This window comes from Zosterops lateralis (genome assembly GCF_965231275.1).
Source record: "Zosterops lateralis genome assembly, chromosome: 22".
In the NCBI taxonomy this organism is placed as follows: domain Eukaryota; kingdom Metazoa; phylum Chordata; class Aves; order Passeriformes; family Zosteropidae; genus Zosterops; species Zosterops lateralis.
This window is the reverse complement of record NC_139782.1, coordinates 5,703,227-5,725,846: the sequence shown is the minus strand read 5'-3', so window position 1 is coordinate 5,725,846 and position 22,620 is coordinate 5,703,227. Positions and strand designations below refer to the sequence as shown.

General features: G+C 41.9%; 1 protein-coding gene across 12 annotated transcripts in view; it reads right to left on the bottom strand.

Moving 5' to 3' along the window:
* Positions 1 to 10,533: 10,533 nt before the first annotated feature.
* GNB1 (G protein subunit beta 1) overlaps positions 10,534 to 22,620 on the bottom strand; it is a 35,359-nt gene continuing 23,272 nt past the window's right edge. For 8 of the 12 annotated variants that reach the window (XM_083876704.1, XM_083876706.1, XM_083876699.1 and 5 more), the window contains 10 exons: positions 21,367 to 21,474; positions 20,720 to 20,758; positions 20,006 to 20,112; positions 19,516 to 19,579; positions 17,648 to 17,810; positions 16,459 to 16,525; positions 14,821 to 15,022; positions 14,297 to 14,513; positions 12,613 to 12,724; positions 10,534 to 12,278 (listed from right to left, as the gene is read on the bottom strand). In XM_083876704.1, coding sequence (XP_083732830.1) covers positions 12,618 to 12,724; positions 14,297 to 14,513; positions 14,821 to 15,022; positions 16,459 to 16,525; positions 17,648 to 17,810; positions 19,516 to 19,579; positions 20,006 to 20,112; positions 20,720 to 20,758; positions 21,367 to 21,423 — 1,023 coding nt within the window. In that variant the 5' untranslated portion in view covers positions 21,424 to 21,474 and the 3' untranslated portion in view covers positions 10,534 to 12,278; positions 12,613 to 12,617. The remainder of the gene's footprint in view (positions 12,279 to 12,612; positions 12,725 to 14,296; positions 14,514 to 14,820; positions 15,023 to 16,458; positions 16,526 to 17,647; positions 17,811 to 19,515; positions 19,580 to 20,005; positions 20,113 to 20,719; positions 20,759 to 21,366; positions 21,475 to 22,620) is intronic. The other 4 variants (XM_083876700.1, XM_083876702.1, XM_083876709.1 and 1 more) reach the window with 4 other exon arrangements.

Here is a 22,620-nt window from a genome sequence, read left to right as displayed (position 1 = left end):
TCTGCAGTTTTAAGTTCAAGAGTTTTGTTGTCCCCAGTCAGCAAAGTCACTGACATCACCTCACTGAGTGGCTCTGCTCTGTTGCAGCCGTTGGCTTATCAAACACTCCACCCTTGTATTAAACACTGGTTAAACCCCTCACAAAACAGTCCAGGGATTAAAAAAGCTGCTCATCCTCTTGTAACTGAGGCTCTTTATTCCCTCGAGCTTCAGGCTTGTGCTGCCCTGGGAGTTCTTTGATAGCACAAGAGAGAATTCTGACCAGTGATTTGATATTACCAGGACACTTAAAAAAAAAAAATTAGTTTTCTTGTTGAGAAACCTGAAATCTTGATGAAAGATCTTCCAAAGTAAGTGCCTGAATTCAATTTGCTGATGAAGATCAGATGGAGTTTTTCACCAAGAGGAGAGTCAAACTAAGGCCAGTGCCAACACAATGTGGACTTGAACAGACAGAGTTAAGGCTTGGAAAAAGTCTCTGCAAAGGGAAAAATTAAATCTAATTGTGAAAACAGAAACAGCAAAACAGTTGATATAATCAGAACAACACAATTGCAGAGGAAATCAGTCTGGAATCCAGAAGCTTCAGCACAAGGTAGGATCTGAATATGAGCCTTACATCACACTCTTGTGACTGTCAAAAACAGAAATGAAAAGAGACTGGTCTCTGCCAACTTCTGGTTCATTTGCATCAGAATTCTCTATAGCCCGGCATTATTAACTTCTTCTTTTCATGTATTCAACTCCCTTGTATTTTGCAGATGCTCAGATCACAGATGCATTTGAAACCCTTCCCATTCACCCCCTTTGTTCTAATTCTCAGAAAGGTGATGCGGATATCCTTTTGCCTCTGCACAAAAGGAAACATACCTCCCCAACACCCCATATTAAAAGAACATCCTGCACTGTAGTTAAATGATCCTTTTTCTTCATAGAAAAGAGCAGGGTAATTTTTCAGATGAAAGAATGACACACTCAGGAGGCTCTGCACCTGCATTTACAATAGCCTGGGTAAAATTACTGGTCCTGCTGCCTCAGACAGAGGGCTGAGAGTAACTGTGGCCCCCAGTGAAGCCTCTCTTTTCCCCAAAACATTTTGTTAGAAAAAGTACCAGAAAGAAAAGCAGCAGCCTAGTAGGACTGGTTTGTTCTCATGGTTACTCACTGTACTCAGACACTCATTTACCTTCTCTCTTCATTCACAGATGATGCTCCTAATTCTGTGGCCAGGCAGATATTTTTAAAAACTGCCAAAAATACTCCAAGTATCATCCAAAATAACACATTTGCACATTGCCCTCTCCCAGCAGACCTGCCTCCACCTCATTCCCCTTCCTTAACAACTCTTCTTTTCCTGAACCCAGCAGATACCTTTTAGTTTCCTGCAATTTCCAATTTCTCCCTGTACTGCCGGAGAACAAACTTTCCATCATTCCCGCCGCTGACAGCGCTCCCTCCTCACCATCAGAGACTCCCAGGCACGGAGGCTGATCCCGAATCCTGTTTCCTCTTCCTGTTTTGTCCCTGAGCATCCACCTGTTGTGAAAGAAAACGCCCAGCAACCAGGTCAGCAACGTCACGTTTGCAAATCCGTGCCTGACCAACTCCCAGCCACAGGAAAACAGGACCGGGGGATCCCTGAGGGGGTCACACATTCCTCAGGCTCGGCTTTATCCCTGTCACGTCCATGTCATGTGCAGTCACCCCTCAGGGCACAGATGCTCAAGCCATGGCACACACAGGGTCACCCCTCTGTCCCCAGGGCAGGGACACCCTGATTGTGGGACAGACTGCTCATCACAGCCCTAGACCTGCTCCAACCCCCCAGAGAGCTGGGAGCTTCTCATCACAGCCCTAAAAAACCTGCTCCAAACCCCCCACAAAGCTGGGAGCTTCTCATCACAGCCCTAAAAATCCTGCTCCAAACCCCATACAGAGATGGGAGCTTCTCATCACAGCCCTAAACCTGCTCCAAACCCCACACAGGGCTAGGAGCTTCTCATCACAGCCCTAAAAAACCTGCTCCAAACCCCCCCAGAGAGCTGGGAGCTTCTCATCCCAGCCCTAAACCTGCTCCAAACCCCACACAGAGCTGGGAGCTTCTCATCCCAGCCCTAAACCTGCTCCAAACCCCACACAGGGCTAGGAGCTTCTCATCACAGCCCTAAACCTGCTCCAAACCCCCCCAGAGAGCTGGGAGCTTCTCATCCCAGCCCTAAACCTGCTCCAAACCCCACACAGAGCTGGGAGCTTCTCATCCCAGCCCTAAACCTGCTCCAAACCCCACACAGGGCTGGGAGCTTCTCATCCCAGCCCTAAAAATCCTGCCCCAAACCCCCAGAGAGCTGGGAGCTTCTCATCACAGCCCCAAACTCCACACAGGGCTGGGAGCTTCTCATCACAGCCCTGAACCCTGCTCCAAAACCCCACACAGAGCTGGGAGCTTCTCATCACAGCCCTAAACCCTGTTCCAACCCCCCCCCCCCGAGAGCTGGGAGCTTCTCATCACAGTCCTAAACCTGCTCCAAACCCCACACAGAGCTGGGAGCTTCTCATCACAGCCCTAAAAAACCTGCTCCAAATCCCCCAGAGAGCTGGGAGGTTCTTGGGGTGTCCTGGAGTTGGACTCGATGACCTGAAGCTGTTCTGTGTTTCTCTGAAATCCTGGAAACCAGGGAGGAGCTGTTGTAAAAACAGCAGCAGTGCCCTCTGCTGCCTCTGCCATCAGGCAAAGCTCCTGGCCCAGCGTTTTAATTAAGCTCAGAGGGTTTTAATCAAGCTCAGAAGGTTTTAAACAGCAAAGATGAACTTTTCCCCTGAGCTCAGTAACGCTGTTCCCATCACCTCTGTGAGAGCACAGCCAGGTCAGCTCAGTTTTGTCTTTCCCAGACAATTCCCTGCAGGTCGTTTTTATATCTGTTTGGAACACACAAAAAATTGAGTTTGTGACTCCTCTACACATTGGCTGTAAAGATTTTAGTACTGAAGGACCGAATCCTCCTCGTCGGACTTCATGTCTATAAATGAGTGCAGAAAATTCACATTTCACCCTGTGAACCTAAAAGAGCCAGGAAGATGTGGCAGGACGTGCTTTACAAATTTAACAGAAATATTGTCTGTAACAATTCCCTGACAGGAACAACTGTCCATCCCCAAACTACTGAAATACAACGTGCTCTGGGGGGGCATCTTTGCTGTTATAAATAATTTCTTGGGGAAATTAATGGTGTTTGCTCACTCTGTTCCATCAAAGTGGCCTCTTTGATGGAACTACTTTGATAAAGCTACTCCACACCCCACAAATCCCCTAGAACCAGCGCCATATATTCAATTTATCCTATATTATATATATATCTTTATATTCATATTATCGCCTGTATTTTTCCAGCCTATATTTTGGTGTCTTATTTACCCTTGGATGTTGAGAAAGACCCTTAAATTTGCCTCGTGGATCACCGGGAACAGTTCCCCGGCCAAACTGGGCGTCAGCACCAGGTGGCAGCAGAAGCCGCATCCCGGTTTTCTCTCTCAGGGACACGTTTTCCAGAAAAAAAAGGAGATTTTTGTTCCATTATCCAGCACCACAGCGGATTTGGTGCGGTTTTCACGCTCCTCATGGGAAGATACCTTGCCAAAGGAGTCCAAATCAGCAGTTATTGATCGGTTATCGATGAGCAGCATCTGTTCTGTGTTATTAAAAATGTCCCAGCACGGGGCAAAATCCACAGCGAAAAAGCTTCTGATGAACTTTAGGACTTTGTTCCCTACACCTCATATTTCTTTCTTTTTATAAAATCAGGAAATTCAAGCACATGGTGTAAAACATCCCACTGAGCCCAAAAATTTCAACGTAAACGACCAGAAATCGAATTATTTTGATATAATTAAGCTGACTGTTAATTACATAGTTATGACTAGAGGCCCCCAAATGTCATAAAAAAGCCTGGGAAAAGCAGCATTTGATGTTCACAGCACCTGATCACTCATGCAAGGAAAGCTCCTAAATAATTGCTGTGAGTTAGTGCTTAATGCACAGGCCCTGCTCAGGATGCCCAGGCTGGATTTGAGCTCTCCTGCAAGGCTGGGACACAAAATTCAGTTCAGCAGCACCTGGGCCCTGAACAGCTCTGCATTAATGATGGAAGTTTCTGGCTTTGTGACATGGAAAAGGAGGGAGAAGGGGGGAAGATCCAAGGCGCTTTCCCATGCGATGCTGTTGCCCAGTTATGTAATTTTTCAAAGAGCCCAGACAATTATTTTATGGTCTGGCCTCCCTCCACAGGGCTGGGTGTTCACACTGCACAGGATAAAATCCTCTCAACCACCCCCAAAAAGCCAGCACTAAGGAGGAGAAACTGGCTTAAAAATCCCTGTGCTGAAAATGCAGAGGATGTCCCATGAAAACTTGGCCAGACACAACCCCTGAGATGATCTCTATGAGGATAAACTGTAAAATTAAGAATATTTGTGCTGTCTCTGGCTCACACCCAAATGTATTACAGCTACAGGAATGTGGTGAGATGCTTTGGGAGGTTTTGCCTTTTTAGCTGGACAGACATGGAGGCTTTGCTTTATCAAAGGGGTTCAAATGGGCACGTACAGGTTTAGCAATTACTGGAATTCTTTAAAAAAATAAGAAATTGGTTGAGGTAAAGAGGCTTCTTTGCACACCACCTCACCCAGGAAAAGCAAATATTGCCAGTGCTGCTGCTTCCCATTCAAAATATAAACAGTGAGGCACTAGAAATAGTATATAAATAAGTTCAGCTATTCAGAACCAACAGGAGGACAGCAGGGTTTGGGAGTTCTTGGCAGAAGTACCACTAACCTTAACTGCCTGTTTCCCATCCAGAATGCATCAGATTTTAATTGATGGGGCTGGTTCAAGTGCCAAGACCTGACTGGATAATTTGGACTCCAAAGGTGAATACAGCTGACACACCACAAAACAGGCCCAAGAGTTTGGATTTATTTTCTTTAGTGGAGAAAGATAAATTAGCCCTGTTAATTCAAGCTCTACTACTCGATGAGGAGCTTTCACTTTCAGATCAGAGCTGAGGTCAAAGGCTCCCATCTGGTATTTCTGGTTAAGTTACTCTTGGTGGGTAGAACAGTGACAGGCTTCAAAGAGCAGGAATGATCCTTTTGCTTGTGAAAGTTTAACCTTCAGGTCTGATAAGCTGTTCCTTGAGGTCTATCTGTAATTGCTCCATTTCCTGCCACCACAGCTGATGCTATCACTTGATTGAAATAAGCCTTGGGAGGAGGGAGGGAGATAGAATGGCTCAAAAGGATCATTTTTTAATTCCAACATCACTTTTTAGAGCTGCCACTGACAGACACCAGCCTGGCCCAATGAATCTCATTCATTTTTCTCCGTGCTGAAGGTTCTTTGGTCTCTGGATTTCCTTAAGAGTTCACTCAGAGCTCATTCCCTGGGCAACTCTGTCACCTGGGCCAAGATTTGCCAGGATTTCAGAAGGCAGTGGGTTAAACACACGTCTGATGCAAGAGGCAGATGAAATATAGAATTGTTCAATTAAGTGATGCAGTCATCCTTGGCAAAGCTCCCAGATCTCTCATTAGTGCAAACTGGTGTCCATCACTCCCAGAGCTGTCACTCCCTGAATACTTATTGTTCATTCAAGGCTCAGATCCCCACCAGGCAAAGAACAGCAGCTATTTTAGCAGTTAACAGCTCCTGGGCTCTGAAAAAAAAACCTGGAGGGGCCAGAGGGAAGGTGGAACTGCTGCTCTGAAGAGCTCAGTGTCTCACAACTCCTCTCCTCACCTGCTTTTTGTTGCTTTCAGGGTGGAATTGTTAAATTCTTAAACGTAAGAAAAACAACAATCAGTGTGAGGCTGAATTTTCAGTGATTCCAGGAGGGGATGCCTCCAACTCCAGCTAACACCATCCACTGTCATTTCTTTTTTCCTGTTGGCAGAAGGGGGGAATGAACTTTGGCTTCCTAAGGTGAAGTGAAAGACCCTCAGGTACTAACAGGGAATTCTGAGCACCTTCTGTGTGAAAGAGAATGCAGAACAAAATAACTCAGAGTTACAAATCTTGAGTAATTTTAAATGTCAGATGTTGTCTCCCATTCACTCTAAATCCTGTCTGCTTTTTCCCATTGGATTAAGCAGCAGCTCCAGGGAGCCAAGGATCAGACATCATTACTCCCATTGGACCTTCTTTCAGTTTTGTTTATAATATCCCAGAAAGTAAATCAGTAAAGCAAAGATAAGGAACTCTGGTGAAAAATCAATGGAAGTTGAGATAAATATATGCAGTTACGTGTTTTCCAGGATGACTCACCCTGCCAAGCACCAGCCAGGGTAGGAAAGGAGCTGCTGCTGCCTACTGCTTCTCACTCAACAGCAACCCTGATTGTGCAAAAGAGAAAACAAAAAATAAACCCTAAATATTAGAATTCTATACATCTTAAATATGTTTGCTTTTATAAATGAGGGTTTGGAATGTGTGTGATGGCTCTCTCAGGTGCAGCAGGAGTGTGTGTGACAGCAAAATCCAAATTTCCACTGCAGAGGGACTTCCCTGCCACAGCACAGAGCACCAGGCTGAGATCAGCATGAGCACCCTGCCAATCAAAATATCTTAATTAGCGACTCCAGGTCCCCATTCCTACCTAAAGGAGAGGAGGGAGGCTGAAAAGAGCAGGGATTCTCATCAGGGCTGTGACAGAGCGTGGCAAAAAATGTCAGAGGGAATTCAGGAATACTGGGGGAGAGGGGCTGGAGAGAAATGCAGGGAATCCTTTCTAAATAAGACCTGGATTTAAAGTTGTCCAAGAACTCCTGCTCCAGTTAATTCTGGCTCATTTTTTAACCTCTCCAACTCCACCAGCTGAGGTTTTTACATAAAACACTGGGAAAGAAAATCCCTCCAGAAGTAAACATCGGGAAAAGCTTGTTTTGTTTGTAAAGCCTTATGGAAAAATCTGAGCGCAGTCAATGGACCCTGGAGACGCAGGGAGGAGGGGTTCCATGTGCAGGAACACGAACTGCAGCCAAACCCAGCACAGGCTGCTCTGTCACACACGTTTTTTCCCTGCACTGACCGTCCCTTTCATGGGCTTTGTACCACCAGATGGAGCTGCACTGTCTGTGCTTCCACACAACGGTCCTGGGAACTCAGCATTTTCCCATCTTCAGCTCCTTCTTAACAGACTTCTCTTTTTCCCATCCTTTTAAACAGACTTTCCCCCCCTCCCTCATCTATTTGCCATTTAAAAATCTGTTACATCAAATAAACTTTTCATTTTGCACTTCCAGCTCCCCAGACGATTCCCTCTCAGGGTCAATCACATCTCGCTGCACTCAGCCAGAGCAAATGGCTTATGAATAATTAAAGCAGGAAGATTCTCTTTGTTCTATTTTATGACAAAATTGTCTTGGGTCAAGCCAGGAATTACTTGAATGAGTATTGAGGAGGGCCTGTATTCCTAAAGGGCGAGTTTGGAGCAGCCAGCTCTGTAAACAATGAGAAGTTCACTCCGGTTTTATTCACATTTCTATGGCTCCTGGTTTTCCCAGCTAAGTGAAATACTGAATAATTCTAGCAATGCAGTTACTATCCCTTATTTAAAAATACTCATTGGAGACTCTTCAGTATTGATATAAGAAGAAAAAGCTGAGCAGTGTCAGAATGATTCAACTTGGCTTTCCTTTAATGAAGTTTCTTTGAATAAACCCAGATTACCAAAAGGAAACAGCATCTCCTGATCTGGGACCTCAAAACTGATCAATATTTGAAGGTTTCCTGCTTGTACTGAATTGATTTAACCCACAGAGCGAGGGCTACAGGAAAAAATTCTTTTGTGAGGGAAGATTTCACTTGTCAGGTTACAGACTGAGCAGGCAGAGTCCAGCTCCAACTGTGGCCCTGTGGCCAGGCCAGGAATGTGCCAGTCATGTTCCATCTCCTGCCAGGAAATGGGAACTGCAGATTGTCCCGGCAGCGTTTCCTGCAGAGAGGCTTTAACCCGGGCAGTTTAGGCTGGAGCAGCAGCCAGGCAGGTCGGGCTCAAAGCCCTGGTTCTCCCAGCCCCAGGGAGGGGTGAGGGATTCCCACTGAGCAGCAGCTCAGGCTCAGAAGGGCACTGAGGACAGAACAGCACTCAGGAGTGGTCAGAAAAAGAGCAGGAAACAGAGCAGGAATTTTAAATTCATCAGGTAAAAGGGACCAAAGCAACGATGTTTAAATCAGCAAGGAAAGAACACATCTGAGGGCTGCAGGAGAGCAGATGTCTGCTGCCACCTCTGGGAACTGCCATGTGCCAGGGCCGTTCCCAGCAGCAGGGGCAGGGAATGCAGCCTGGAAACTGAAATCTGGGTTTCATTTTGCAAAACTTCCTTATACAACCCTGAAACAGAACAAATTCTACTTTCCACATACTTCGGGAGAATTCTTACACGTTGGAATGCAATGTAAAGAGAACAATTCATTATTGAGTGGCCTGATGGTTAAAGCAGAGGCAGACTCTCAGAAATTACATGAAGAGAAGAAAAGGAGAACAGCACCATGCAAAAATAGCCAGCTGCTGTTAGAACTTGTTCATCAAGCCGCTTCTTTTATTCTTTCCCCTCCAATCTGAATTCATGGTTACACCTACACTAAAAAGTGTTAATCATAAAACCTCACAGGATCCTGCCTTGCTGCAGACCAAGGCGCACAGAGCTCAGCACGAGTGACAGGTTTTATTATTCTTTATTTACTCTGCCACTTCCCAGAAACCAGATTATTCTATTTTTAGCTCCTATAGGGCATGATTCAGTCAGTCATTTTAAGTGTGTTTCACAGCTGATTTAAAACACTCCAGGGGACTTTATGGTCAAAAGGCAGAATGCCCAACTCAATTTTTTTTCTGCTAGTAGTAGAACCTCAGATCTTTTATTTAATTCATGAAGAAATTAAAGGCCTTGAGGGGCACAAAAAATGCTAAAGGTCTTCACTCAGGGTCCTGGGACTGAGAAATCTGTTAATCTGTTCTCTCTTCCTTCACCCCTTCCCTGAAACTCCATGAGAGGATTCCAATCCCATTCTCACAGATTTGTGTTCTCAGGTCATGGAATCTGAACCAGAAATAAGAAATTAGCAGCAGAAATTCACCAGCAGCTGAGGGAATCTGCTCTTTGGAACCACATCCCACAACTGTCTCCAACTCAGAATCTTTTCAAAGCCCACAGGAGGAGCTTGTAGGTAAGATTACATAATTAATTTTGATTTGGGTATATCCTAAAATTAAAGGCATTCAAAAGTTTTGGCCCAGACTCAAGAGTTCAGAGCTGCTCCCTTTGCACACCCATTTCCCTCCAGTAGCAGCTCTCTGAATAACCAAAATACACAATGACAGATGTTTAAATCAAATAAAATTTCATTTTCAACACAAAAATATGAGCAGTAAGAGGCAACTGCAACTGTTTGCATTTCAAAAAAATCCCAAGGGGCTGCACATCAGATCAGCCTCCTGACACAAGTCACTGTCTTGGCAGGAGTTTTGTTGCCAGCACAGGCAGGACACAGAAATTTAACACATGGATTGAGATTAGGGAAGGTAAGACAGATCATTGATTTTATTACAGACCAGACAGAATCACACATGAAACATCCTTTGGAATAAAAGTATTCCACCTGAGTGGACACCCCACAGCTACAGCATTTGGAATAGGAAACCACTGAATCTGAATTCCCAAACTGAAGCATTTCCAGCCATGAGCTACTTACCAGACTTGTGCAGCCCAAAAGCCCAGTGCTCAGTCAGGTAATGGCTGCTGGTTAAATAATGTCACCATTGGATTTTCCATACTCCCAGCTTTTAAAAACCCCTCCACTGAGGCTGAGAATTCCCATGTTTGGTATGAGACCAGGCCATAGCCTTGGAATTTCTCTTGGTTGATGTGAAATGAGGGGAAAATTCATTTTTGTTTAGGTCAGAACAAGAGATGGGACTTTACACCCACTAAAACCACAAAACCCTCCAGTCAATCACTACCAAATTGTTGAACCAACTGCTTTTTAACACCTCGTTTCAGTAATCTGCTTCTCTGGGTATAAAATCATTCTTAAAAAAGATAAAAATTCTGCCTCATGGAGACTTTGTTCTTACTGAGCATGAAAATGACTTCTTACCCTGTCAATCTACCAGTGCCAACAGAGCTGCTGTGGCCAGATCCTCACGTGGCAGGAACACAAAGATGTTCCACTCAATTCTTTTCCTATTAAAGGACACAAAAGTTTTAAAAGAAGTTACTTAGCATTTTGCTTTGATATCCTATTTCAGGTGCTCCACTCTTACAGGACAAAGCATTTTTGTGATGTGCACCTCATGAGCCTCACAGGCTCTCTGAATTCAGAGCTGAGTGCATACTCTGCCCAATAACTGACCATTAAGCATTTAAAAACACCAAACCATTTCTCTGGGGACAGCATTCCCTCCTCCTGTGTGTTCATTTCACCACTCAGAAGACGTTCTGCATGTTGAACAATAAGCTGCAAAACAGATCAGTCCAAACTCATGTCAAACTGCTTTATTACATCTTAAATAACATTACATTTTAATATAGTATCTATCTTGCATCCAGCTTTCTTGAAGTACACTGACTTTAAAATTAAATACAAAAGGTGAAGAGGGATACAGGGCGTGGAGAAAGCTCTACAGAGTAGTTTCATGAAAGAGAGTAAGAGGGAACTCATCTTTTATGCCAAATCCAGGCCTAACGCACAATTACAGCACATTTTTGTACAGAATGTTGCAGAAAAAACAAAATGGAGAAAAGCTACTACTGCTGCTAGGAAGGAGCATTTCTGGATACAGTGAGAAGATAGGAAAGTTTAACAGAACAATCTGCTGTCCAAACACTGCTGCTTTTAACATTTTATTTGAAAAGAAAGCCAGGAAAATCTGCTCATTACAAAAATGACTCTGATCAGATGCAAAGGACTCATCCTGCAAGAGGAACTGGCTGTGAGGAACTGATTTATAAAGAAGATGGTCTAGGTTCCCTCCTCCCACACCCCAGAATCTTTGACAGCGATTGTTTGAACAGGCTGTTTCTTTTTTTTTTTTTTTCTTAAAAAAAAAGTGACTTATCACGCTACTCCAAAACGTGCATAGCTTTTTACTGGAGTTCTTCATAGATTTATGCACAGAGTAGCAACAATAAATGAATACAGCGACAATGGTTACAGTTTTTAAACAGGTTATTTCTTCAAAGAAAAAACATCTAAGGACTTAGTCCAATATGCACTTTTTAGCATTTCTACAGCATGCGATTCTAAGAGTAAACCCACCCAATATGGCAAACAATCAAAAAAGGTTTTTTTTTTTCTGTTTAACTTAGAAAGTTCAAGATCATTATTTTCAAAACATTGATTTGTACATCATTTCATACACAAAGAATTGACTCAATACCCAAGTGTAGGATAGGTCTCTTTTGAAAACAGAGATTCCTGGTTGTTGAGACTTATAGGATAGTGTTAGGATATATAAACTGCCCTTCCAAGTGGACAAACCAAAACAGATTAAAAAAATCAGTGTGGTGAAAAAAGGGGGGGGCAGGAGGGACCAAGGATTGCATTTGTAATCCATAAAAGGTGAAAGGATTCTTTAAACAAGCATTCATTACCTTTTACAGCATGTGCTTGGTTACCTTACTGCTTAACATTATCCTATATATGCCAAGTTTTGTGCAACAATTATCAGTGATACTAGAAAATAAAAATAAAAAAAATTAGGGACTAAATTTACAGCGTTAACAACCCCCAGGTGCTCTGGGCTAGGACTCCCTTGTTTTGCTCAATTAAATACATAAGGAAATGTATTTAAAAAGGAAACTTGAAAAAAATCCTGCTACAAACATGACTTTAAAATTTGCAAGTGTGTGAGATAAAGTCCTTAACTTCAACTTGGAAACTACAGTGAAAGCTAACTGTTTCACAATTATGCTCAAGTTTATTTTCTGGTCATGCTTTTTATGATAGTGTTTCATTTGTTTTTTAAATTCTCAAGACAAAAAAAATGGTCCCAAAAGGAATGCACAATTTCATTTTGCTTACAACACAGAAATTCTTCTTGGAAAGGTAATTGTGCTCTTCATTTCAGCAACAGGAGACGGAAAAGATCTTGCCCTTTGAAGTTGGGGAGGATGGGGGTCCAAGTTAGTATGGTTGGATTGGATATGCTATCGTTTTTAATTTTCAACCGTTGGAAACTTCTTCCAGTCGTGGAGTCCGCTGCTCTTCTGGCACACAGAAACATCTGGTGAGAGTTGCACTTTGAGAAACTGCAAACAAGTGGCAAGTTCTGCTGTCCCCACCACTGACACATGCAGGTATTATCCCCCCACCCCTTCCCCAAGGACATTCATTTACTCAAAAACCCACACAGGAGACTACTTAAAGAGAGAAGTTAAAAATAGGCCACCAGAAAAAAGTGTCAGTGCATACATTAAAATAATGGTCATCTAAACCCCCCAACTGCTCAGGTTTGCTCCTCTCTGCTTTCCTAAGCTGAATGATCAGCACCAAGTAACAGCACTGCTGGCAAAAAGCATTCTGGACCCCAAAGAAGCCTTAATGAGCTGGGGACTCACCTACTTCAGTTCCAGATCTTGAGGAAGCTGTCCCATGACCCTGTTGCCACTGCCATGCCATCATCAGTCACACCTAAGCAACTGACACGGTTATCGTGACCAGCAAGGACACCTAGAAATGGGAAATGGAACAAAGAAATTGTATTGTTTGGTGATTTCCTGGCTGTTCAAGCTACGCCACAGCACCTTTGGATTAGCCAAGCTCTAGAGTCAAAAATCCTGAACAAACACAGCTGGAATTTTTAAACGCTTTTGGTTTTACAAGCACAGACTCGAGACAGAGCTGGGTGGGTTCTCAAGGAGGTAATTCAGTAAATGCATTACTCAAAAATTTTCCTTGTACAATCCCCATACTATGACCTTTATTGATCTCCCATGACTCGTGAAGTGAAGATTCTGACAATGTCACCATAACCATGCACTGCACAGCTTTTGCTCCTCATCATAGTGATAAAGATCAGTTAAATTTTACAAATTTTTTACATTTGTAAAAAATTTTCTTTTAGAACCGGAAGTTAAACTGAATTACGTTATGAACTCTATTTTTCATCCAATTTTCTCCTACTACATTCACAAGACAGACTCCTCCATACAATCTATTTGTCAATATGGAGATCTAATACAATTCAATTTTAGCACCATTAAATGAAAGAATTGAGACACTAAACAGAAAAATTAAGGGAGACAACATTTTCCTCTATCCACTTTAATTTAACAGTTTCAAGGAGGTAAAAAGAAAACCTAATTATGTTCAAGCTTTCCAGTCCACAGCACTGAGCCAAGATATTCTTGATGGACTTGAAATTAATCTTTCTACATGAATTAGAGTGCTCACAGGACTCTCCTCATTCCCTCACAAGCAATAGGAAGTGCTGCAATTTAGTAAAACACAATCAGCACCAAAAAGTCTTAAATACTTGTACTGCACACAGAGCCACAAAGGTGTTTAATACAGAAGTGTCAATATCAGAAAATATAGAAGTATTTAACAGAATCAGAAGTGCCAAATCTGCTCAGCAATCTGAAGATTTGGAACAATAGGCAGAGTATTTTTCTCATCTCCTATTCTGATGAGAGTAATGAAACATCTGTAGCCTAATTTATACCTTTTTTCCAACAAAAGTTTTCATTTTAAAGAACTGTAAGTTAAATTCTCTTCATCTTTGGACCATGAATTTCATGTTTGTTCCCTCAAAAGATAAACTCCACAGTCTCTGTTGTTTTGCTGGTTGTCTCTACAACTACTGCTACAAATACCAGGAAAAAAATTCTTGTGTATAAATAGCAACATTAATGTTGAATTGCTTTGAATAGTTAATGCATAAACAAAGCCATAAAGTCTAAAAAAGAATATCCCTCCACCCCAAGCCCTTGTTTTTTATGGCAGTGTTCCTGTTCTCAAGCATCCATCCTTGAGCAGGATTCCAATGGATTTGTACCATCACTGGGCAGCCTAAAGAAGTTTTCAGAGTTCTGAAGCTGAGACAGAGAGTGCTGACAGATCTGGGCATGAGACTCAATTCACACATTCAGTATCACAGAATCAGAGGCTGGAAAAGGCCACCAAGTCCAACCTGTGACTGCTCCAGAGCACATCCAGGCATTCCTTGAACATCTCCAGGGGTGGGGACTGCAATAAAATGTCCCCACTGAGTTCCCAATATTTCCAAAGCCATTTATTTACCTGCTCTATCGGCTTTCAGCGTGTCCCACACGTTGCAGTTGAAGTCATCATACCCAGCTAGGAGCAGGCGGCCACTCTTGGAAAATGCTACAGAGGTGATGCCACAGATGATGTTGTCATGGGAATAAACCATCAGCTCCTGGTCAGCCCGCAGGTCGAAGAGCCGGCACGTGGCATCGTCCGAGCCCGTGGCAAAGGCGTTGCCGTTGGGGAAGAACTTCATGGGGAGGAAAAAAAAACCAAAAATGGGTTCAGATTTGGGGAAGAACTTCATGGGGGAGGAAAAACAACACAAATGGGTTCAGATTTTTCACACCAGAGCACAGCAAACAAGAGGCTGCACCTCTCCACACTTGGCAAACCTCAAGAAATTCATGAACACCCAATTTCCATTCACCACAAGTTTACGGAAATTCTCTCAGCTCTACAAACTTATTTTAAAAAAAAACCAACTGAAAATACTTCATCATGCTAAAGAGCTGAGAGCAGAGAAATACAAGATGCTGGATGAAGCAGCTACATACACAGATGGCGTTGATGTCGGACTCGTGGCCGGTGAAGGTTTGCCGGCACATTCCTTCTCTAACATCCCACAGTTTGGCAGAGGCATCACAGGCACCAGAAACAAAACACCGGGCATCGGGGGCAAGGGACAAACTCATCACATCTCCAGTGTGCCCAGTAAATGTGGTTGTCTGCTGACCAGTTTCTATGTCCCAGAGAGCACTGGAAAGAATAATTAAAAGAGGCAAAAATCAGCACTTCAGAAGGTCTTTCTATCACTGCTGAAGTAAAACTCCAAGTATTAACAATACTGACAATAGAAATAAACATTTTTGGTCACACTATATGGCTGTTGCAGATTAATTGTGCATAAAACACCTTAAAGCTATCCTTATTTTAAAACATCGAGGGGTTTTAAATTGAAAAACAGTGGAAAAAACTGATGACTGGTACTGAGGGTTGTTCATCCCAAAGTTCTCTGTCAGGGTTGTTATCCAGTACTACCACAGCTCCATTTAAAGCAGCAGTGGTAAGGCTACAGCAAAAGCTGAGCCAGCATTTCTCATTTTTATAAACTCACAGAGGATGAGTAACTTTGTGAATTATGTCTGATCTTCAAGTTGCAAGTCAGCCAAATCACTACTACAGTGATAATTAAGAGTATAAAAGGATGAAAGAATGCTATCACCTCCTTAAGAAGAGGCCTAAACACTTTAGGAAGTCGGGATTTTTAATTTCTGTAATTTCTCAGCAAACCAGAGCCATCAGCAGCAGGTTCAAATCAGGCAAACAAGAGATGCCTGTACTTTGATAAAGTCCTTTGAGGCTTGGCTGAGCTGAGGTGATGTCAAGGACAGCTGCAGAATTACTAGAGAACTCCTGAAGCAGCTCTATTCTCTTACAAAGAGCATCATTTCTACAAATCCTCTCATTTTGTTATAGTTTTTTGGGTTCTCTAAACACCAACAAATATTTAGAAACATTTTTAGTTTTAATCCCATATATATTCCATAGCTACTCAGAATCACTGGGTTAATAAACAGGCATTCAAAGAGACTGGCATTGTGTAGGACAGGTATTTATTAGACAACCTTTGCTCCAAGTGCTGCTGTTGGGAGAATTAAAATGCTTTTAAGAAATAGATATAATAGAAAAATCTATGAAAAAAAGATGGAGGCCTTTTTTAGTTCAGAAGGCAGTATTTATGAAGATACACACCTACATTCTCCTCAAAAAACCCAGCTATTGTCACTGGAGAATATTTTCTAGGAGCTCTTCTGAATAACAACATTAACTACATTCTGTATTAGAAATAACCAAACATGACTTTTTAAGTAATAAATACTGAATGTAAAAAGAGTTTTGAGGAAAATCATTAGTCTAATACAGCTATTTTTGAAAGCCAAATAGTTACATTAAGAAAAAAATTCCCAGAACATATTTTAACACAGAATTAGGTCAGTCTCTCCAGAATATGGGCACCAGGAAACAGCCAAAGCTCACAGAGTTGAAATTACCAGCAAAAAATGACATTTGAGCAGTATCATTACAGTCTTGTGGGTGATGATGAAGTTTGTGAAGGACAAAGCTTCCTTCAGGCACAGGAAATGGATGAGAAAAGCCTTTCCTGACAGTGCTGTCCCCGTGTCCCAACTTACCAAGTGGTGTCGCCAGAGCTGGTGACGATCTGATTATCATCCAGGAAACGACAGCAGGACAAGTAGCCTGGAAACAGAGTAAAAGGTGCACAAATAAGGCCAGAGATTACCCTTCAAAGGCAAATTGGTTTGCTAATAAGCTGCTTCCTCCTCTCCTGAAGCTGCAGCAAGGAACACTAAAAGCCTAAAATGCAACAGATGATTTTTGTGTAGGAAACCACAGTTTTGGACAAGATGGGGTTTGGTTCTTTAGTGACCACCTCAACCCAAGCAGAGGAAGGGGGACAGAAATGTGGAATCCACTGGCCAAGCTGGGCAGGATCCAAGTGAGCCTGTACTGCACACACTCAACTTTCTAAGTGGATCCCAGAGTCACTGCATCCAGCAGCAACAAATGCTGATGGCCTTGAGTGTATCAGACAACCACTGAGGAAAAATAAACTGCATTCCTGGTCAGTACAAAGATCTGAGCATGCACTTTGGATCTTTCCCAACAGTGGCATCAAAGAATTTCATCTGAATGCTCTGAAGCATCTTTTCTCCTGAAATCTCATCTGCCAAACCATCAGTGGAACCACTCTGATTACAGAATCAGCCTGCCTGCCAACCACCTCCATTTCACAAAGCACGGAATTCAAACTACAGCAGAAAATATGAAAACATCAACTTCCAGCTGTAAGTTTTTGTTCAATTTTATGGCAGAAAAACTATGTAAAAAGCAGTGTGCAGCTAAGGTCCTGCTAGAGGAAAGAAGTAGATCATTATTAGGGAATTATACTTAAAGGATTTTTTTTTTAAATTTTCACTGTGCTGAGATAACTCTGAGCAGCACTGACCTGTGTGCCCAGTAAATTTGTTTATATGAAAGAAGGATATTATTATTGGGGAGTTATATTTAAAGGATTTTTTTTTTTTCATCTTCACTGTGCTAAGGTAACTCTGAGCAGCACTCACCTGTGTGCCCAGTGATTTTTTTAATAGGAAAGAAGTAGCTCAGTATTAGGGAATTGTATTTAAATTATTTTTTTAAAATCTTCACTGTGCTGAGGTAACTCTGAGCAGCACTCACCTGTGTGCCTAGCCATGTTTTTTATAGGAATTTTTTTATATTATTATTGGGAAGTTATATTTAAAGGAATTTTTTTTTTTTCACCTTCACTGTGCTGAGGTAACCCTGAGCAGCACTCACCTGTGTGCCCAGCGAGCTCACGGCTGACACGGACATTCCCTTCACGAGTTTTCAAGTTATAAATGGAGCAGATGTTGTCGAGCCCACCACAAGCCACGTAATTCCCAGAGGGAGCATATGCACAAGTCATGACCCAGGAGGAGCGCAGGGGGATCGCATGCACCTGAAACAGACACAGAGATGGACTTCAGCTGCAAAAACTGCGCTCAGTGATGCACCAAAAGGAAGTTTCTCACCTGTCTCTCAAGACAGGCATCATGTTTTTGGCAGAGAAGCAAGAATAAAACAGCTGTTTGAGTATCAAAACTATTTTGAGGGTAACTTGCATATGAAGCGCGTCAGAACGAGTAGTGACGTAATAAAACCTCAGATTTGCTCTTCCTGAATCCAGTTTCATCAGCAATTTTGGTCCAAAGTGTATTATTTCACTTCAGTGCTCTGATTACTATTGGTTTATTATAGGTTCAGGAAAATATTGACTTCCAAGCACAGTCAGCAAAACTGCCAATTCCAGGCTTAGATGCTGTGAATGAACAAGTAAGGAAATCGCTGCTTCCACTGCCATTTAAATCCTTCTTTGGAAACCCACTGCAAGCAATCAAGCTTCACATTTAAATAACTACCCCATGTTTCCTTGTCATTCTGTGCTCAAAGAACTTTTTTTAGATAATTATAGAAGCTAAACCTGTTCTTTCTTGTTAACTCGTTGTGTTCATCCCTTAAATTTGTTCATAAAGTCTTTGGGAAAGGGCTGGTGCCCTTAGACACGTGGTGATATTTCATACAATATTAACAATATGCCTGAATTTCTTAAGGCAAATTTTCCTTAGAAGCAGAGGAACAGCCAGGAATCAGTGACCCTGCAGCAAAGAGCAGTTTAAAAAACCCCAATCCTGTCTTAAAACCACAACCAGTTCATTTTTGGAAGTCTTCTACCAAGGAACACTTTGGAATATTCACTTTGAGCCATTTTATTTTATCATTAGGCAAAGATCAAATTGATGACAACACTGTGTTACTTCCAGTGTGTGCTGGAACTGCCAGAAGAATATTGCATGGATTAATTAGCATTGATGAATTAAGAATTGAAGGTAGCAATACAGAAATCATGGGATGCAGTGATGATTTCACCATCCTACAGCAGCCACAGTAATTTAGATGACATTTACCTGCAGGCTGAGGTCAGAGGATGAGGATGGAGGTAAAAAAGAAAGGGTTTATTTTTAATTTGCAAACCATATTAAATTAACTTTTTAGTCAAGTGATGCCACTTGCTCCAGTGCACTGGTAACACTGATTTTAATGCTATGAGCAGCTAAGTAAGGAAAATTTATTCAGAATAAAGCCAGTTCCATGCATGAGACTCAAGCAGCTCTGTCAGCTTAACCACAAGGGGCTACATGGGAATTGTTGGCAGCCCTGTAACAGTGGCCATGATCAGCATCAAATGAAAGTAAAAGTAGTCCTGAACTGCCTCGAAGTGATTCCAGCCACGAAGTGATGACTCATTAGAACATGTCAGGTCTTTCAGGACTTCACTGCAGACAACAAATTCATCTGGCTATGCTGAAATCTCTGCCCCTTCTGGTGCAAGATGCTCATCACTGCCTGCTCTCTGGTAATCATTTTCAAAATAAATCAAAACATTCTTTAGAAGGAAGTCTTTCCTTCTTCCCCATTTGTGGTGCACATTTTCACACACTGAACACACTGCTGAGTTCTTTACACACAACTTCATTAATGGTTTTGAAAAATCCAAATTTTGAACTTAGGACTAGAAAAGCAATAGAGCCAAAATGATGATGAGCAACACTTCTTTCTGATGAATTCACACCTGAATTACACAGCAATGGATCAGCGGGCCTTACCTTGTTTGTAGTATAGCTGTCCCAAATTATAAGTTTGCCATCCTGGGAGGCACTAACTAGAAGCCTAAAAATGAAACAGGAGGGAAACACAATCATTGTGGGCAGCCAAGGAACACCTTTGTGATGAACATTGTAAAGAAAAGAGAATGAAAGCAGCTGATACCAGGGGCATTTAGTTTCTCTTTAAATGAACCAGTAGTTAACAGGAAAGGGAAAAAAAGACAACTGATAATGGCATCTACTCTATTTCCACAGTTCCTCAGAATTCATGTGGTACCACTACTATATTTTTCAGGCAAGTACATGAGGACTGGGATTTTGGCATCAAATGTAGACTTCAATTACAAAAATATGGAGGAAAATTGGGCATTCAGTGTTTCTGACTTCCCTCGGTTGTCCAAGTTCTCTCAAAATTATTAACTCCACGTGGTCCCAAGGCCTGTGCACTCAACTTTCTAGAGAGCTCCACACGAGCCAGTTTTGTACCCACCTGGAATCAGTCCCCCAGTGCATTGCATAAATTTTGGCCAGGTGTCCCCGGAGTGTTCTCCTAGTGCGCATCTGGATTCTCCCCACTGGGTCGATATTGGCTGTGATCTGAAACAGGAGAATGTCACACACTGAGTTTTCCCCTTCACTGTTCAGGAGTCACATCTCATACACAGTCACAAATTCTCAATATTGACTGATTTTTAACTGCCCATTCACCTGTTATGTCATTTTAAGCAGCGTGTCTTTATCGCACGACACAAGCGGCTTATTGCATTTATAAACACTCCCAGAAATTGTTTTGTTTAGGTCATATCTTCTTAGACTTCTAGGATTTCAGACCTTTGATCTGGCTTTTCTCCTCCTGCACAGATAAATGTGGCAGACGTTGAAGCAGTTTAACCTCAGCAGGCCTTATGGTTCTGATTATCAGGGTAACAACAGTATTGCTCCCAGCTCCAGGGCAAAGCATTATTTTCCATTAAGCAGCAGAAATGTGCCCTGAGTCACTCAAAGAAATCACTGCTCAAGGCCTCTGCCCTCAGGAACTGGACAAACATGTACTTATTTCTGGAAGAAAACACCCAAAGGCAAAATAAAAAAAATGCTGCAGGAGGCAAAACCAGATTCACTTGCATTCACCTTCTGACATAGCATTTTAATTTTGTAAAGTAGACAAATTTTCTTAATTCCTGTTAAACTCTGAAATTCTTACCTGAGCCAGGGTGGCATCTGCACATGCTTTTCTAGCATCCTACAAGAGAAGGAAATTAGAGAATTTGGATGAAGTTTTGTGTATTTCTTTCTCTTGCTTCATCAGGTTGATTAAGCCCCCTGAACCCAAGGTTCAGAAAACATTTCTGCCTGTCACCCAGAGAGGACCCATCCTAACAGCAGCATTATCATAATACACTGCCTGCTGTCAACACACATTGTCCATTTAACTTTGAAATTTCTTCTTCTTTTGGAAGAAAGGCAACATGAATTTCACCACAAAGATACTCAAGCAGTGGAACTGCTTGTCCAGAGAGGCTGTGCAGCCTCCAACCTCTGAGGTTTTTAAGAACTTATGGACAAAGCTCTGGCTTTATCACTGACCTTATTTTAAGCAGTTTTTTTTAAAAATTTTAGTTATGGTCTAGCTCAGACAAACTTCAGTAAACATTCATTTTGATCAGCAATTTTGTGCATTGTTTCTGTAACTATTATTTTCTAAGCAACATAAAAGACCAAAAAGTCATTTTCTAAAGCAGTCACATGTGCTTGCCCTTTCTGCATTAACTCTGACATTGGGGAAACATTTAAAGCATCATTTCTGCCCTCCCCAAGACACAATTATCTGTGCTGAGGCATAATACATACTCTGATTTGGTTTTTCAGTTGCTCGGCCTCCTGGCGTAACTGGTCAAGCTCGCTCATTTTCCTGTGCTAAAGGTGTGCTCCACTGCCACCTCTGAAACAACCAGAAATCTGAAAGACAGGTCAGAAACAGGAGAATTAGAAGTCAGAGTTTGCAATTACAAGTCCTTTCAACCATTTCAAAACTTGAAAAAAATGCCAGACTGATTTATAAACACAGAAGTTACAGGTGAAAATGTGTGTCTGAAATCTGCTCAGCGTAAGGTGTCGTCACAAATGGATGTGGCTTTGCTTCCAGCCACAGGAAATAAAACAAAATTTGGACTTATTTCTCTCCTCCAGGCCTCTTCCTTTTTTTTTTTTTTTTTTTTTTTTTCATTAGAGTGTTTCTGATTCATTTTTGTATAAATTCAAGTTGCCCAAGAGTGAGTAAGCAGGTAACACCAATTTTAGACACTGAAGTCAGAACTTCCCTGCAGCTCTTCAGACCAGAGTAAGGAATCCTCCCAGCAAAGAAAAAAGATTTACACTGACACAAGCACCTGCAAAATGCTGTAGGAACTGTCTGCAACATCATGGTTATGAAAAATATTGTTCTGCTATCTGGAAGAAAGGAGATCACTCACAAATGTTCAAGGTTTTATTTGATAACTGCTAAAATGTCTGAGATCCCAGAGCAGACTGTAACATGAACAAGTTGTCAGAGTAAAACTAGGGATTTTCTGCTGGGTTGAGGGCAGGAGTTGGAGACACTTTTCCCCTCTCAGCCTCTGTATTCCCAGTATCCACAGGCACCAAATTACATATATTTTATAGAGCCAGCAGACAAAGGCTCTATGAAACATCACAACCACTGAAACAACCTCAACTTTTGCCTATAGAGTTGCTCAACTATTGGGCTGTTTCCCAATATCACAACCATATGGAGATTTCTTACTAAAATGTACAACTTATCTTTAAAAGTCTCTGCTCCAGAAAGATCCTGTTGGCATTTTTTTCCAGTATTCCACATCTCCAAACTCAGCTGTTCCTAAATATTTGTTTTAAAATCTCTGCAGCTTGATAGCAATGAAGATGCTGAAGAAACATGCTGATGAATTTTATCTTTTATTGCAGAACAAGATAATTGGTTCCAATTTCAAATACTACACAGAACACCTGGAGTTTATAAATTAACACTGATAGTGTGATTTTTGAACATTTTATTAGCCAGAATTGACCCTTTACTATTAAATAAAGGAAATGCTTTGCTAGCAG